The 16487-nt window shown below is 44.8% G+C and overlaps 2 protein-coding genes across 3 annotated transcripts in view; one reads left to right on the top strand and one right to left on the bottom strand.

Moving 5' to 3' along the window:
* The window catches only part of ASCC1 (activating signal cointegrator 1 complex subunit 1), a 409565-nt gene extending 404871 nt beyond the window's left edge, over positions 1-4694 (bottom strand). Inside the window, exon 1 of the mRNA XM_082268081.1 lies at positions 4574-4694. The gene's annotated coding sequence lies outside the window, so the exon portion shown is untranslated. The remainder of the gene's footprint in view (positions 1-4573) is intronic.
* A 260-nt stretch (positions 4695-4954) lies between these two features.
* ANAPC16 (anaphase promoting complex subunit 16) overlaps positions 4955-16487 on the top strand; it is a 42432-nt gene continuing 30899 nt past the window's right edge. For both annotated transcript variants that reach the window (XM_082268294.1, XM_082268293.1), the window contains exons 1-2: positions 4955-5025; positions 12147-12298. In XM_082268294.1, coding sequence (XP_082124420.1) covers positions 12157-12298 — 142 coding nt within the window. In that variant the 5' untranslated portion in view covers positions 4955-5025; positions 12147-12156. The remainder of the gene's footprint in view (positions 5026-12146; positions 12299-16487) is intronic.

Raw genomic sequence — 16487 nt, 5'->3', positions numbered from 1 at the left:
TGGCGACTAAAAATTGCGTCCTGGCACCTGGGATTTTGTCAACCCATTCACTGTTGGCACCAGGCATGAGCAATTTGTGATTCTGCATTTCTGGGTGGGAGGGCGCATGCCCACCCAGCTGCGATCTCACCGGCTCCTTTACATGCCGACCACTGGGTCCCGGCCAATGATTCATGGCCAGGACCCGCTGATTGTCGGAGCAAGTGACAGGAGAGAGATCTGTACTGTAAACAACACAGATCTCTCTACTGACAGCCGGGATGTGGCGGTTTGTGTCTTCCTGCAAACACATTCTATAGTAAAACAGTACACAGTTCAGTTCCATTACACTCCCTAGACACACAGTTAAAGCGGTAATATACTCTGCTTTTTCATTTTTACCTACAGGTAAGCCTATAATAAGGCTTACCTGTAGGTAAAATTAATATCTCCTAAACCTGCATGGTTTAGGAGATATTCACCCTGCATGCAGCCACTTACACCAGCGGTGCATGCGCTCTGAAGGTCCGGCATAACTTGCTGGACCTTCAGAGCTCCTTGCCGGCTCCTCCCTGGAAGGTAAATTCCAGCGCGCATGCGCGGGAGTGACGTCATCGCGGCTCCGGCCACTCACAGCGCAGGAGCCCCCGAACCCGGAAGAGACGTCGAGGGAACATGTCAGCTGCTTCAGCGCGTCCAGTGTGCGGGGCTTCGTTCTAAGGTAAGTATTTCATAATGTGCTAGTATGCACATTATGCCATTGTCCTGCAGGTTTTTTTTTTCTTTTACAGGGGATACAACCGTTTTAACCCTTTCTTTATCCGGGATGTTAACCCCTTACTACCCAGTGTCATTAGTACAGTGACTGTGCATTTTTTTAGCACTGATCACTGTATTAAGAGTCACTGGTGATGTTAGTGTACGTTAGCCAGTGTCAGAATGCCAGTAGTACTATCCCAGTCCCAATATAAGTCGCTGATCGCCGCCATTATTAGTTTACAAAGAAAATAAAAATCAGTATTTATACCGTCATTTGTAGAGGCTATACTTTTTACGCAAACAATTAAAATACACAACCAAAAGAAAGCTCTATTTGTGTGAAAAAAAATTACATAAAATGTAATTTGTGTACAGTGTTGCATGACCGCGCAATTTTCAGTTAAAGTAGTACAGCGCCATATAGCAAATATGCTTTCTTAAAAAAACTGGCTCCTAACTTTTTAGTTGGCTCTTGGATTCAAAGCAAATTTGTCAAGTCCTGTATCACCATGAAGAGAAAACAAGACACTAGACTTCAAAATGAAAAATGTTCAGTTCATGTTTATTCACCAAGAACGGTTATTCAAACTGGAACAGACTGCAGCCTAGACACACATGTGACTCCAGGATACCACATATATTTTTTTTTCCAGGACTTCTGACATGGCAGCTATTTGTGGACAGGACAGCTGCTACTGAAAACAATAAATACCGAAAGGGCAAAAGGTTTAGGAACTAAAATTAACCACTTAAGGACCAGGCCTATTTTTGACACTTGTTATTTACAAGGTAAAATCAGTATTTTTTGCTGGAAAATTACTTAGAATTTTTTTTTCTTTCTAGCAGAGACCCTAGAGAATAAAATGGAGATCGTTGCAATACTTTATGTCACAATGTATTTGCACAGCAGTCTTACAAACGCAATTTTTTTTTAGAAAGAAATACACTTTTTTTAATAAAAAAATAAGAAAAAAGTAAAGTTAGCCAAATTTTTTTCTATAATGTGAAAGATAATGCTACACCGAGTAAATAAATACCCAACATGTCATGCTTCAAAATTGCACTCCCTCGTGGAATGGCAACATTGTTACTTAAAAATCTCCATACGCGAAGCTTTAAAAATTTCTACAGGTTACCAGTTTAAAGTTACAGAGGAGGTCTAGTGCTAGAATTATTGCTCTCGCTTTAACGATCGTGGCAATACCTCACATGTGTGATTTGAACACAGTTTACATATGGGGGCGCGACCTGCGTATGTGTTCACTTCTGCGCCCGAGCTCGGAGGGACAGGACGCTTTACATTTTTTTTATTATTTATTTTACCTTATATTTTTTATTTTTATACTGTCCCTTTAAAAAAAATATTTTTGATAATTTTTATTCCTATTACAAGGAATGTAAACATCCCTTGTAATAGAAATAGGCAGGACAGGTCCTCTTTATTGTGGGATCTGGGTTCAAAAAGACCTCAGATCTCACATCTACACTTAAAAGAAAAAAAGTCAAGGCCATTGGAATGAAGCAATGTATGATGTTGCTCCGGTCCTCAAAGGCCATAGAGTTCAGTGGGGGCCATCTTGCCCTCACTCGATTTCCTGCCTGGGACATGGATGTACCGGATTGTTTTCCCCCTACCGCTTTTCCTCTTAATTAACAGTTTTTAAAGGTAACAGAGTGCCCTGTACTGTACATTACATACTCCTGATCTCTGCACTCTTTACCCTGTACTGTACATTACATACTCCTGATCTCTAAACTCTATACCCTGTACATTACATACTCCTGATCTCTGCACTCTATACACTGTACTATACATTACATACTCCTGATCTCTAAACTCTGTACCCTGTACTATACATACTCCTGATCTCTGCACTCTATACCCTGTACTGTACATTCCATACTCCTGATCTCTAAACTCTATACCCTGTACATTTCATACTCCTGATCTCTGCACTCTATACCCTGTACTGTACATTACATATACTGGGGGTCTGTGCTCTATAAACTGTACTGTACATTACATACTCCTGATCTCTGCACTCTATACCCTGTACTATACACTAGATACTCCTGATCTCTGCACTCTATACCCTGTACTGTACATTACATACTCCTGATCTCTGCACTCTATACCCTGTACTGTACATTACATACTCCTGATCTCTGCACTCTATACCCTGTACATTACATACTCCTGATCTCTGCACTCTATACCCTGTACTGTACATTACATACTCCTGATCTCTGCACTCTATCCCTGTACTGTACATTACATACTCCTGACCTCTAAACTCTATAGCCTGTACATTACATACTCCTGATCTCTGCACTCTAAACACTGTACTATACATTACATACTCCTGATCTCTTCACTCTATACCCTGTACTGTACATTACATACTCCTGATCTCTGCACTATATACCCTGTACTGTACATTACATACTCCTGGTCTCTGCACTCTATACCCTGTACTGTACATTACATACTCCTGAACTCTTCACTATATACACTGTACTATACATTAAATACTCCTGATCTCTGTACTCTATACACTGTACTATACAATACATACTTCTGATCTCTGCACTCTATACCCTGTACTGTACAATACATACTCCTGATCTCTTCACTTTATACCCTGTACTGTACAATACATACTCCTGATCTCTGCACTCTATACCCTGTACTGTACAATACATACTCCTGATCTCTGCACTCTATACCCTGTACTGTACAATACATACTCCTGATCTCTGCACTCTATACCCTGTACTATACACTAGATACTCCTGATCTCTGCACTCTATACCCTGTACTATACATTACATACTCCTGATCTCTGCACTCTATACCCTGTACTGTACATTACATACTCCTGATCTCTGCACTCTATCCCTGTACTGTACTGTACATTACATACTCCTGACCTCTAAACTCTATAGCCTGTACATTACATACTCCTGATCTCTGCACTCTAAACACTGTACTATACATTACATACTCCTGATCTCTTCACTCTATACCCTGTACTGTACATTACATACTCCTGGTCTCTGCACTCTATACCCTGTACTACATTACATACTCCTGATCTCTGCACTATATACCCTGTACTATACATTACATACTCCTGGTCTCTGCACTCTATACCCTGTACTGTACATTACATACTCCTGATCTCTTCACTATATACACTGTACTATACATACTCCCGATCTCTGCACTCTATACACTGTACTATACAATACATACTTCTGATCTCTGCACTATATACCCTGTACTATACATTACATACTCCTGGTCTCTGCACTCTATACACTGTACTATACAATACATACTTCTGATCTCTGCACTCTATACCCTGTACTGTACAATACATACTCCTGATCTCTTCACTCTATACCCTGTACTGTACAATACATACTCCTGATCTCTTCACTCTATACCCTGTACTGTACAATACATACTCCTGATCTCTTCACTCTATACCCTGTACTATACAATACATACTTCTGATCTCTGCACTCTATACCCTGTACTATACATTACATACTCCTGATCTCTTCACTCTATACCCTGTACTGTACATTACATACCCCTGATCTCTAAACTCTGTACCCTGTACTGTACATACTCCTGATCTCTTCACTCTATACCCTGTACTGTACATTACATACACTGGAGGTCTGTGCTCTATAAACTGTACTGTACATTACATAATCTGAAGTGCTCAGTGTTGTAGAGAAGACAGCACAGAAATCAGTGCTAAGCAGAATATCAGACACTGAAATGACTGAGAATAAATAAGAGGCGTCCTGAGTAATACCCTACCTGGATGACAGAGCCCTTTACACTTTACAGGAAATCAACATCTGCAATGAGGGATAAAGGGAACATAAATTCCATATTAGAGTTCCTGGGGGAAGGATTATTACAGCACACCCTAAAAGTGCCAGGAGTGTCGTATATCGTAGATGTTATATATGGTCTACAACAAAATGGAGGTGCGACAATAAGACTGTAGTAAGATACAGGAGCGAACACTTGTACCATTGTAATATGCCAGAGTGTGGGGACGGAGCAGCTGCTCCTTCTATTTTCTCAGTTACAGCTGTGAAATTATATATATTATTTAAACAGACGAAGCCCAAGAGAGCACAGACGAGGCACAGAGCGAGGAAACTGATTGGAAGAAAGCCGTCAGGTGTCCGGACACGGAAGTGTGAGGAGACAGTAGTGGGTAGAGGCCGGAAGTGTGTAATGAGAAGGCAGTTATAGAGGAGGTAATGTATACTGTGTTCTCTGTGTTGTTATGTTACAGGGAGATGTGAGAGGAAAGGAGGGAATGGAAAGCAATACAGCTCACACTTCTTGTATCATTCAGTCTCAGCTTCGTGTGTCTGCAGCTATAGACAGCAGGGGAAGCCTGCACTGAACGAGTGACAAGGCTGCCATTGTGGGCCTGCACGTAGAAATATATTCCTTTCCTGACTGTCATGCTAGTTGTGTGGCTTCACTACTCTGACCTGGAACAATCATTAGATGTGCATCAGTTTTCTTTTTTAGGCTCCCCTCCCCCCCTCTGTTTTCGCCTGATGATTGGGACAGTAACACACCTCCTGTATTAATGAGACGCAACTCTAGCTGAAAGACAACAGGAGGCACAGCAGAGAGCAGCACTGTCAGTTGGGGGCGGGGTACTGTCAGTTAGATGTACTAGCAGATTTAACCCCTTCCTTTGAAAATGTAAATAAGTGTGGGTCAGCGCTGCTTAACCACTTTACCACCGGTGGATTTTGCTGTCTTACGTCCAGGCCACTTTTTGCGATTCGGCGCTGTGCGACTTTAACTGACAATTGCGCGGTCGTGCGACGCCGTACCCAAACGAAATTTACGTCCTTTTTTTCCCCACAAACAGAGCTTTCTTTTGGGGGTATTTGATCACCTGTGCGATTTTTACTTTTTGCGCTATAAACAAAAAAAGAGCGTTTATTTTGAAAAAATACCAATATTTTTAACATTTTTTTATATGAAATTCCCCCCCCCCCCCCCCCCCAAAAAATGTAAAAATCCAATTTTTTTTTAAATTTTTGGCCAATTTGTTTTCTGCTATCTATGTTTGGTAAAAAAAATCACAATAAGTGTATTTTGATTGGTTTGCGCAAAAGTTATTGCGTTTACTAACTAAGGGAGAGATTTCTGTCATTTTTGGTGTTTTTTTTTTTTTAACGAGTAATGGCGGCGATCTGCGATTTTTTTTTTTTTTTTTTTTTTTTGCGGGACTGCGACATTATGGCGGACAGATCGGACCCTTGACTGACATTTTTGACACTTTTGGGGGTACCAGTGACATTACTGCAGTAATCAGTGCTATATATATGCACTGTTACTGTAAAAATAACACTGGCAGGGAAGGGGTTAATTTTATTGGAGAGGGAGGGGTTAATGTATGCCTGGTGCTTACTGACGTGTGTGGGGGGAGGTGACTGAGTGACACAAGGACAGATCGCAGGTTCAGCTATGCTAAACCCTGCAATCTGTCACTCCCTGTCACTTAGGAGATCCGCCCGCTCTGTTTACACAGGCGGGCGGATCCCCAAACTAGATTCCCCGACGATCGGGGAAGAGCAGCGGCGATCGCCACCGCTCCTCCCCTGGCCCGACTCCCGCTGTGAATGAAAACAGCGGGAGCGAGCCTCCGGCGGCATGCGAGCGCTGCCTACAGGGGGAGGAGTCCAGCGACGTAGTACTACTTCGCTGGACGATAACGAACCACTTTGCCGCAGTACGGTCAACGTGACCAGTCGGCAAGTGCTTAATAAACTACCCACATAAAATTAATCAATACCAATATATGATACAAACAATGCAAATATATACACAAGTGCCCAATGCAAACCGTGCAATACTTGGTGCAATATGTGCATGTGATATAGTTCTTCAAATACAGTTCATAAATAGCAACATAAAAGAAAGTGCTGTGGTGCTCCGTGAGGTGGTGCTCCCCTGCTGTGTCCCTACTCACCGGACGTCTCTACACAAGGGTCTCTGTGACAGGGGAAATCTCTCACTGCAGGTCTGAGAGGGAACAAAAATACTGTGTGGGGCTGCTATGCGCTAAATGCTGGCCGTGTTCTTTATTATTTCACCAAAATCACCACTACATTCATAAGCGCAAGGTTTTTCCCTACGTTTAACCCCTTCCTGCCTGCTCTATAGCCGAAAGACTGCTACAGACTTTGCCAGGAGGACGTCCTCCCGTGCTCGTGCTGCTCTGTGAACGCTGAGTCCTGATCACAGATCGGGGTAAAGGGCCAATCACAGGGGCCCTTTACCATGTAATCAGCTGTCACCCATTGACAGCTGACCACAGAAGTAAACAGAGGCTGGTTATCTGCTTTTTTTTTCCCCTCAAGCTGTCAGCATGAGCAGAAAAGAAGAAAGCCTTCCAGCCCATCAAAGGTTTATGGCGTCGGGAGGCGGGGCTTAAGAGCACGTTACCGCCATGATCCAAAGACTCCCAATGGCAAGCAGCGATCAGGAGCTGTCAGTTAGGTTTTGGTAACTTTGTCGGGCGCGCTTTCGGCACAGCTGTTTGGGCAGCAATTCACACAAATATTCAGGGCCAGGCACTAGGTGCCAAGAGGCTGTATATTTGCGTGTGGCCGGTGCCAAGGGTTTAACCAGTTTCTGTTACAGGGACATTGGTCCCAACGTTGCCGACCATTGCTGCTAATCAGTGCCTCATCATCTGTGTCACTTATCAGTGCCACATATCAATGCCCATCAGTGAAAGAGAAAAATTACCTGTTTGCAAAATTTTTTAACAAACTATGAAAAATGTTTGTTTTTCAAAATTATTGGTCTTTTTTGGTTTAGCAAAAAATGGAAAAACCCAGTGGTGATTAAATTCAAACAAATAAAAGCTCTATTTGTGTAAAAAAAAAAAAAAAAAATTATAGGAAAACAGTGTTGCATGACCACGCAATTGTCATTAAGTGCCGGTTCACACTAACGCGGCACGACTTCGGGGGCGACCTGTGAAGTCACGTGCACTGCGACTTCGGCACAACTTGCACGGACTTCATATAATGAATGTCTATGCAAGTCGTTCCGATGTCGCCCCGAAGTAGTACAGGACCCTTTTCTTAAGTCGGAGCGTCTTGAGTCGCTCCTATTAGAACGGTTCCCGTAGCACACAATGGACCGCGACTTGTCAGGCTGACCAGTCGCCTGACAAGTCGCAGTAGTGTGAATGGGGTCTTAAAGTGCAACAGCACTGATAATTGGCCTGGGCAGGAAGGGGGTAAAAGTGCCTAGTAGGTAAGTGGTTAAATACACTAACAAATTGAAGCCAAACTCCACCCCACACTTTATAATCTGTTACAGCTAAATGTTTTCCCTTTTGGAATAAAGGTTTTACTTGAATAAATAAAAGCTGTTCATTGTAAGCACCCCTGTCAGTGCTAAATTGTTTGTCTCGTCCATTTAACTGCAAGAGATTGTTCTTTTGAATAACAACAGATTTACTGGCCATATCAACAGATGAAAATAGACTAAAAAAGAAATCAAATGCAGTCATCACATCTAGGAATTGGTAAGCTGCAATATACAGTTTGCTTTTGGGTTTAATACCACTTTAAGTGCTCAGCAAGAGGTTATTGTGGTATAAAACCCCCCAAAAAATGTATTCTATATTGCAGCTTACCCATCCTTACATGTGGTGACCGCATTAGTGCCCTCACTCTGAATGGAGGAGCATTGGAGCCACCATTGGACAGCAGCATTGTCATTGTGGGGGGAGGGTGATGTTAGATGGACTTGACTAACAAAGCTAAACTCCAACAAACCCTTAACACCCGGTTCACACTTGTGCGATGCGGGAAGGCTGCGAATTCGCAGCCTGTTCCCGCATCGCAAATGCACATCTGGCAGTTCACACTGCCATATGTGATACGCAGGGGGTGTCAATTAAATGTTAACGACACCCCCAGTTTGATCGCATATCGCAGAGCGATCTGACAGTTTGTACAGGATCGGATCGCACAAGTGTGAACCACTGTGCGATCCGATCCTGATGCGGCAGAAAAAAGGGTCCTGTTCGTCTTTTGTGCAGGTGCAGTGTGAATTTCAGCCATACAAAGTGTATGGCTGAATTCGCATCCGCACATCCGATCGCATGTAATGAAGGAGCAGTGCGCTTCGAATTACATGCGATCGCCGCACTCGCAAGAGTGTGAACCGGCCCTAAAAGGCAGTTATAGCAACAGCTTTTTTTCTTTTTGGGATAAAGGTTTTACATAAAAAGCAGATCATTTTAGGCACCCCTGTTGGTTGGCAGGTGCCCCGGCAGTAAAGCATAGGAGGGCTTAGTTTCACTTTAGAGGAAGTTGAAAAATTACAAACTTGCTGGCAGGATCACCAGGTGAAAATGAACGGAAAACACCTAAAAAAAAAAAAAAAAACAACTAATGCAGCCATCACATCTAAGAATTTGTGAGTTTCAATGTATTACATTTTTGTTTTGAGTTTATTATTGCGTTAAAGTGTAACTAAACACACAATTTATTTTCTTAGTTTTGGATAAAGTAGGGAGGGATTAGAACCCCTGTCAGATTTATTGCTGTCTGTGCCCCCGTTAACTACTTGCCGACCGTATGACTTACATATATGGCTGCAAGGCAGCTGTGCTGCGCAGGATCTCGTGCCTAGTACGCGATCCTGCACTTCCGAGTCTGGGGCCCGCATGAACGCCAGCAGCAGCAGCCCGCTCCCACTATGATTATACACAGCAGGAGCTGATCTGCAGGTACCCGCTAATCAATCAGCACAGAGCCAGAACAGCAATTTGCCTATATAGACGAGGCAGATTGCCATTCTGTCAGTGGGGAAGACATTGATCCTGTGTCTCTGCAAAGCAGGAACATGGAGCAGTGCCTTCCCCTAGTAAAAGCACCTCCCACACAGCACACAAGCACTGGCTAGCAACACAGTTAACCATTTGATCGCCCCTGATGTTAACCCCTTCCCACCCAGTGTCTGTAGAGTGACAGTGCACATTTTTATTAGTGTCACTGGTCCCCAAAAAGTGTCAGTTAGTGTCCAATTTGACCGGCACAATATCATAGTCCCACTGTAAGTCGCTGATTGCCACCATTACTCATAAAAAAATAAATACAATTTCCATAAAAATATCCCATAGTTTGTAGACACTATATATCTTCTGTGCAAACCAATCAATCTACACTTATTGGGATTTTTTTACCAAAAATATGTAGCAGAATGCATATTGGCCTAAATTGATGAAGATCAAGAAATGTGATTTTTTTTTTTTACATTTTTTTTTTATTGGATATGTTTTATAGAAGAAAGTAAAATGATATTGTTTTTATTTTAAATTTTTTTTTTTTTTGTTTGTTTGTTTGTCACTTAAAGTAACGCAGTGCCGTATCACCAAAAAATGGCTTGGTCATGATGGGGGGGGGGGGGGTTAATCTTCCAAAGATCAAGTGGTTAAGGAGATTCACCCTCTCTATTTGTCCTGTTTACTGTTATCAGTGAAAGTGAAAGAAAATCCTAAATTTTGGGTTGTCTCTACACCAGGAATATTGCCGAAATATTCCAATGTTGAAGATAGTTCTGGTGACAACCAGAGTCCCTCATTTTGCAGGGATTTCCTCTCACTTCCTGTTTTGGCTATGAGAGAGGAAGTGAAGGGAAAATCCCCTCATTGGGACACAGATGGCAAAAAACTGACAGAGGTTATGACTCTCTCTTAATCTATGCAAAATGTAAAAAAAAATAAAGTTTTACCTATAGTTTTACTTTGTGCTTGCCTTTTGAGAGCGGATGGGAAGGATGTAGGGTGTTGATTATTTCAGACAGTGCTTGGTCCACAAAGTTCTGAGAATCTGTCACCACTGAAACTAGTTTTGGAGAGGTATGCAGAGTAGGGTTTTCTGGCTAACAAACATAATAGCGAGTGTTTGGTGATTATATAGAGTTTATAGTGGACCTGAAAGGGTCACTTTGAGCCTTTTTAACCACTTTAGCCCCAGCCCTATTTCGGACACTTTTTGTTCACAAGTTAAAACCAGTATTTTTTCCTAGAAAACTACTTAGAACCCCCAAACATTATATATATTTTTTTAGCAAAGACTCTGGAGAATAAAATGTCGGTCATTGCAAAATTTTTTGTCACGCGGTATTTGCGCAGCGGTCTTTAAAACGCCATTTTTTTGGAAAAAATTTGAAAAATCACATTTCACTGCATTTAAAAAATACTAAACAGTAAAGTTAGCCCATTTTTTTTGTATATTGTGAAAGATGATGTCACGCCGAGTAAATAGATACCAAACATGTTACGGTTTAAAATTGCGCCCCCCCGTGGGATGGCGACAAACTACGGTCAATAGAGATCTCAATCTGCGACGCTTTAAATTTATTTAACGGTTACCAGTTTAGAGTTAGAGTGTAGCTCTTTTTTTTTAATTATTGCCCACGCTCTGGCGATCGCGGCGATACCTCACATGTGTGGTTTGAACAGCGATTTCATTTGCGGCTCGACTTGCGTATACGTTTTTTTTTGTGCGCGAGCTAACGGTGACGGGGACGGCTAAATTTTTTTTTTTTTTTTTTTTCCTATTTATTTTTTCTTTTTTTTTTAAACTTTATTACAGGTTTTTAAAAAAAAAAAAATCTGATCACTTTTATTGCTGTCACAAGCAATGTAAACATCCCTGGTGACAGCAATATGTCGTGACAGGTACTCTTTATGGAGGGATCGAGGGTCTAAAAGACCCTAGACCCCTCCACTACACTTCCCTGTATGCAAAACGCCGAAAACGGCATTTTTGCATACAGCCGTTTTTCAAATCTGCCGCCTTTTGCAGCACAGTAACCCGGACGTGACGTCATGGACGCCGCCTCCGGGTTACGTCATCGGAGACCCGATCGATGCCGTTTCCGGCATTCATCGGGACTCCATCCAGCCGGCGGACGTGCCGGCTGGGTGCTCGGGGCTCCCGGTGGGACGGTAGCCCCGAGCAAAGCCGCGGAAGGCGGCGGGAGGGGGGGGACGTCCCCTCCCGCCCCCCCGGGTAACGATCGAGCGGCTCCCGAGCCGCATCGTTCGTTACCGACGGAAAGCCGACCGTCGGCTTCAAACAACGGTACCGGGATGATGCCTCTAGCTAGAGGCATCATCCCGGTATAACCCCGCAAAGTCTGATGACGTAGAGGTTACGTGACTGGTAGTAAAGTGGTTAAAAAAGTTCTCTAGGTGGAACTGTAAAAATTCACCATGTAGCAATAGACTGCTAATGTCTAGTAACGCTTATTTTTATTTTAAACTGAGTCATGTTTTAGAATTGTTTTGTGCTTATGCATGTTATTCCTTTTAAAGGCTTTTGGTAATGGCTGCTTCATCGTCGTCTTCATCAGCTGGCGGAGTAAGTGGAAGTTCTGTAACCGGGTCCGGATTTAGTGTTTCAGACCTGGCACCCCCACGGAAAGCACTCTTCACTTGTCCCAAAGCAGCTGGAGACATGCTAGAAGGTATTCTATTGTTTAAATTTAGCAGGGGTAAAATTATATATAGTGCATCCGGAAAGTATTCACAGTGCTTCATTTTTTCCACATTTTGTTATGTTACAGCCTTATTCCAAAATGGATTAAATTAATGTTTTCTCTTCCGTTCATTGACTGATACAGCTCCTGATCTTCCTAACCATTGGGATATACTGCCTCCTACAGGAGTAGGACACTTGGAATAAAAAAAGTCTGGCTACGCTTATGGGCAGTCCCAGGGGGTATACTCCCTCTCTCTGTTATAGGTACTCAGTTTTTTTTCTGCCTAGTCAGGAGTAAGGACCTAGTTCTTTGCTGAGATATCTGGTCCTGGCAATTTTTTCTTTCTAGATAGAATTTTTTTTCTCCTAGATTTTTTCCTGTGGGAGCTACAATCAACTGCCGGACTTTCTTTCTAGATAGAAGTTTTTTTTCTCCTAGATTTTTTCCTGTGGGATCTACAATCAATTGCCGGACTGGGCGACGGGCTGGTTAATCTAGATCAGGTGGTCACCCCAGTCTGGCCAGCGAGAGCGTGCACGCAGCCCTCAGCTTCATGCTAGGTCAGCTGCGACATAGCCCCACTGGACGGGGATTGGCCTGCGAGTTAAACGCCTTGCAAGGTCGCATATGACTGGGTCTCGGCCCGAGTGGCAGCGTTCCTCCTGGCCAACAGTCCCCCATTTCGATGGAGAGGAGGCTCTGTATGGAGCGGTGCACATCTGGTTCCTGGTATGGTAAGTAACTGTCCCCTCTCTCCCCCGGGAGGGTTTTGGTGTGGACATTTGCCCTCCATGGTACGGTCGAACCCCTGGGTTCCCGTTCGGCACCCCCCTCATTGGTCTGGCGGTCCCTGTGGACCATCCACCCCCCCCCCCCTTCACTGATGCTGGGGCTGTGGGGTGGCCTAGTCCACCGCCTAGGTTGTGGGTAGGGTGCTGTGCTGGCGATGTGTGGGGGGTTGCGCTGGGTGATCGGCTGTGGGTGGGGGGGCTGTACCTGGTGGGGGCTCCTGCCAGGGCCCCCCCTTTCTGCGCTGTTTTGTGGTGCTGCGCGGGGCTGCCTTTTTCTTGTAGTCTATGTGCTTAATGCACGGCGGCCATGTTTGTGTAGTCGGGCGGCCATTTTTCGGTGGTTTTCCATTGAAAATAGCGGCGGCCATGACAGTGGAACCCTCTGGGTGGCGATTTCGGCAGTGGGAGCCCCTCCTCATCCCCTGGTTCTGACTCCTGATCGCCATTCGTGCAGTGCAGATTCTCCTGGTACCTGTGGTGCCTTGTTTCTGCAGAGTGGTGAGTCTGGTGGGGTCCTCTCCCTCTCTGCTGAGGATCGCTTGTGCCTGGCGACTGGGTGGTGCTGCAAGCACAGTGGGGGTTGTCCCTTGCAGTGTTTTACACTTTTTAATGGGGTCCCCCTGGTGACTCATGGAGTCTTTGGAGCACATCTCCCCACCTGATCCCTTCTCTGAGGCTGCGGGGGCCCTCCGGGTCCCATCCATCCACTGATGCACTGACAATTAGTCCTTGTTGTCCCAGGTGGCTTTTGGGCGACGGGCTGGCAAAAGACGCCCCCCACCTTCCTCTGCTTCTTCTGTCTCATCAGATCCTCAGAGAGTGAGGAGGATTCCTCCACTTCTGCAACCGCGTACATGGTTTATGTCAATCAGCAGGGGGGGACACAAGAAGTGTTCTTGGGGCTCTGGAGGTAGCTGGCATTCTAAGGTGGGCAGAATGGTTCGTTCCATCCCTCTCTGCAGGCGGATTACCTCAGTCGGCAGGCGTTGGACCAAGGGGAGTGGTCCCTTCATCCGGAGGTGTTTCATCAGTTGTGTCTCCGGTGGGGCATCCTCGAGGTGGATCTGTTGGCTTCTCGGCTCAACCGAAAGGTGCAGAGGTTTGTGGCTTGGTCACGGGATCCTTTGGCAGACGCCACAAATGCGCTGTTGGCCCTGTGGGGTCAGTATCTGTCAAGACTTTTAGGCAGGATCGAGGCAGAAGGGATTCTGGTCATCTTAGTGGCCCCGGACTGGCCTCGCCGGGCTTGGTACGCCGATCTGGTGCAGCTTGCCACTGACGTTCCTTGAAAGCTTCCTCTCAGGGAGGATCTGCTGTCCCAAGGACCAATCTTCCATCCTGTGTTTACAGTCACTGGCTTTGATGGTTTGGCTGTTGAGCGCCAGGTGCTGATGGATAGAGGTTCGTCTGAGGCTGTGATTCCAATGCTATTAAAAGCTAGGAAATCTACTTCTAGGAAGATCTACCATTGTACATGGAAGATGTACATTGCGTGGTATGAGTCTCTTGGGGGATTCATCCTCGCTCTTTTTTTCGGTGGCTTGGATCTTGACCTTGCTTCAACGGGGGGTTGAGCAGAAACTGGCCTTGAGTACTATCAAGGGTCAGGTGTCTGCCTTAGGGGTCTTCTTTTAATGGCTTTGGCCACATTCTCCTTGGTGTGTACTTTTCTTCAGGGAGTTTGGCACTTGACCCCTCCAGTGCGGTCTCTGTTGCCACCTTGGGACCTCAATTTGGTGCACTGTCCTCCAGAAGCCTCCTTTTGAGAATCTTCAGGAGATTCCCCTGCTTGCGATGTTCCAGAAGGTGGTCTTTTTCGGGGCTTTCACCTCTGCTCCAGGGTGTTGGAATTGGTGGCGGTACCCTGTCGTTCACCTTACTTGGTGGTTCACAGTGATAAGGTGGTTCTTTGCCCCTATCCGTCATTCCTTCCTCAGGTTGTTGCCTTCCCTGTGTCTTCCATGAAGTGCTTTAAAATTTCCTGATAGAGGGCTGCACTGGACTTGATAAAACACAGTGGACCAACACTAGCATATGACATGGCTCCCCAAATCATCACTGATTGTAAACTTCACATTAGACCTCATGCAACTTGAATTCTGTGTCTTTCCACTCTTCCCCCAGACTCTGGGACCTTTAATTTACCAAATTAAATGTACAATTTACTTTCATTCGAAAAGAGGACTTTGGACGACTGAGCAACAGTCCAGTGTTTTTCTCCTTAGCGCAGGTAACATGCTTCTGATGTTGTTTCTGGTTCAGGAGTGGCTTGACTCAAGGAATGCAACAGTTGTTTCCCATGTCCTGGATACATCTGTGTGTGGTGGCTTTTGAAGCACTGACACCAGCCATAGTCCACTCCTTGTAAATCTCCCCTAAATTCTTGAATGGCCTTTGCTTCACAATCCTCTCAAGGCTACAGTTATCCCTTTTGCTTGTGCACCTTTTTCTACCACACTTTCTCCTTCCACTCAACTTCTGATTAATATGCTTGGATACACCAATCTGTGAACAGCCAGCTTCTTTAACAATTACTTTTTTTGGAGAGTGTCTTCTGGACAACTGTCAAGTCAGCAGTAGGCATGTGACGGTATCAGATTTCCATGCTGCGATTAATTGATTAAGGTTTTGCCACGGTATACGGTATTATCACGGTATTAAAAAAAATGCAGTGGCCTTGAAATCCATCCTGCTTTTGCACCATGTGACTTATCTGCAGTTCCTGCACTGGCAAGCTTTCTGCGTTTTTATATACGCAGGCCCAGCATTTAAAAATCCAGTTTGGGCGTACAGGAACTGCAGGTAAGTCGCACGGTGCAAAAGCAGGATGGATTTCACGGCCACTACATTTTTTTTTAATTTTGCATGCACCTTTTTTCAGCTGAAAATGCAGGCATAGCAGCCCATTCGAATCAATGGGCTGCTATGCCTGTGCAAATGTGGGTCGCCAACCTGCATGCATGTGAACCAGGCCTAAAATAAGCCATCAAGCAGTGTCTGGCCTACCTGGTGACTGGCGCTCAGCTCCGATCCGATGGCCTGGTCATTAAGGGGGCATCATGCCATGCCTCCTTCTTAATTCCTTGTCTCCTTCTTCATGTCATGCCTTGTCTCATTCATGCCGTGCCACATGGCATGAAGGAGGCCATGGCATGAAGGAGACAAGGCATGATGAAGAAGGAGGCATGGCATGAACAGGAGGTGGCTTGGCTACATAGGTAGAGGTGTTGAAGGGTACAGGGTGACCCATCTTCGGTTACCTGTATGTTCTTCACATGCTGGTCCCATCCATCCCCACCTCTCATCAGCACGTGGAAGGATTGATTCCAGGCAGGGGACTCCGACTGACAGGATAGCTGCAGGTGTCAGAGTGCAGTGGCATG

The sequence above is a fragment of the Pelophylax lessonae genome, assembly GCF_965119305.1.
Source record: "Pelophylax lessonae genome assembly, chromosome: 9".
In the NCBI taxonomy this organism is placed as follows: domain Eukaryota; kingdom Metazoa; phylum Chordata; class Amphibia; order Anura; family Ranidae; genus Pelophylax; species Pelophylax lessonae.
The sequence above is the reverse complement of the archived record's forward strand: the minus strand, read 5'-3'. Positions and strand labels throughout refer to the sequence as shown.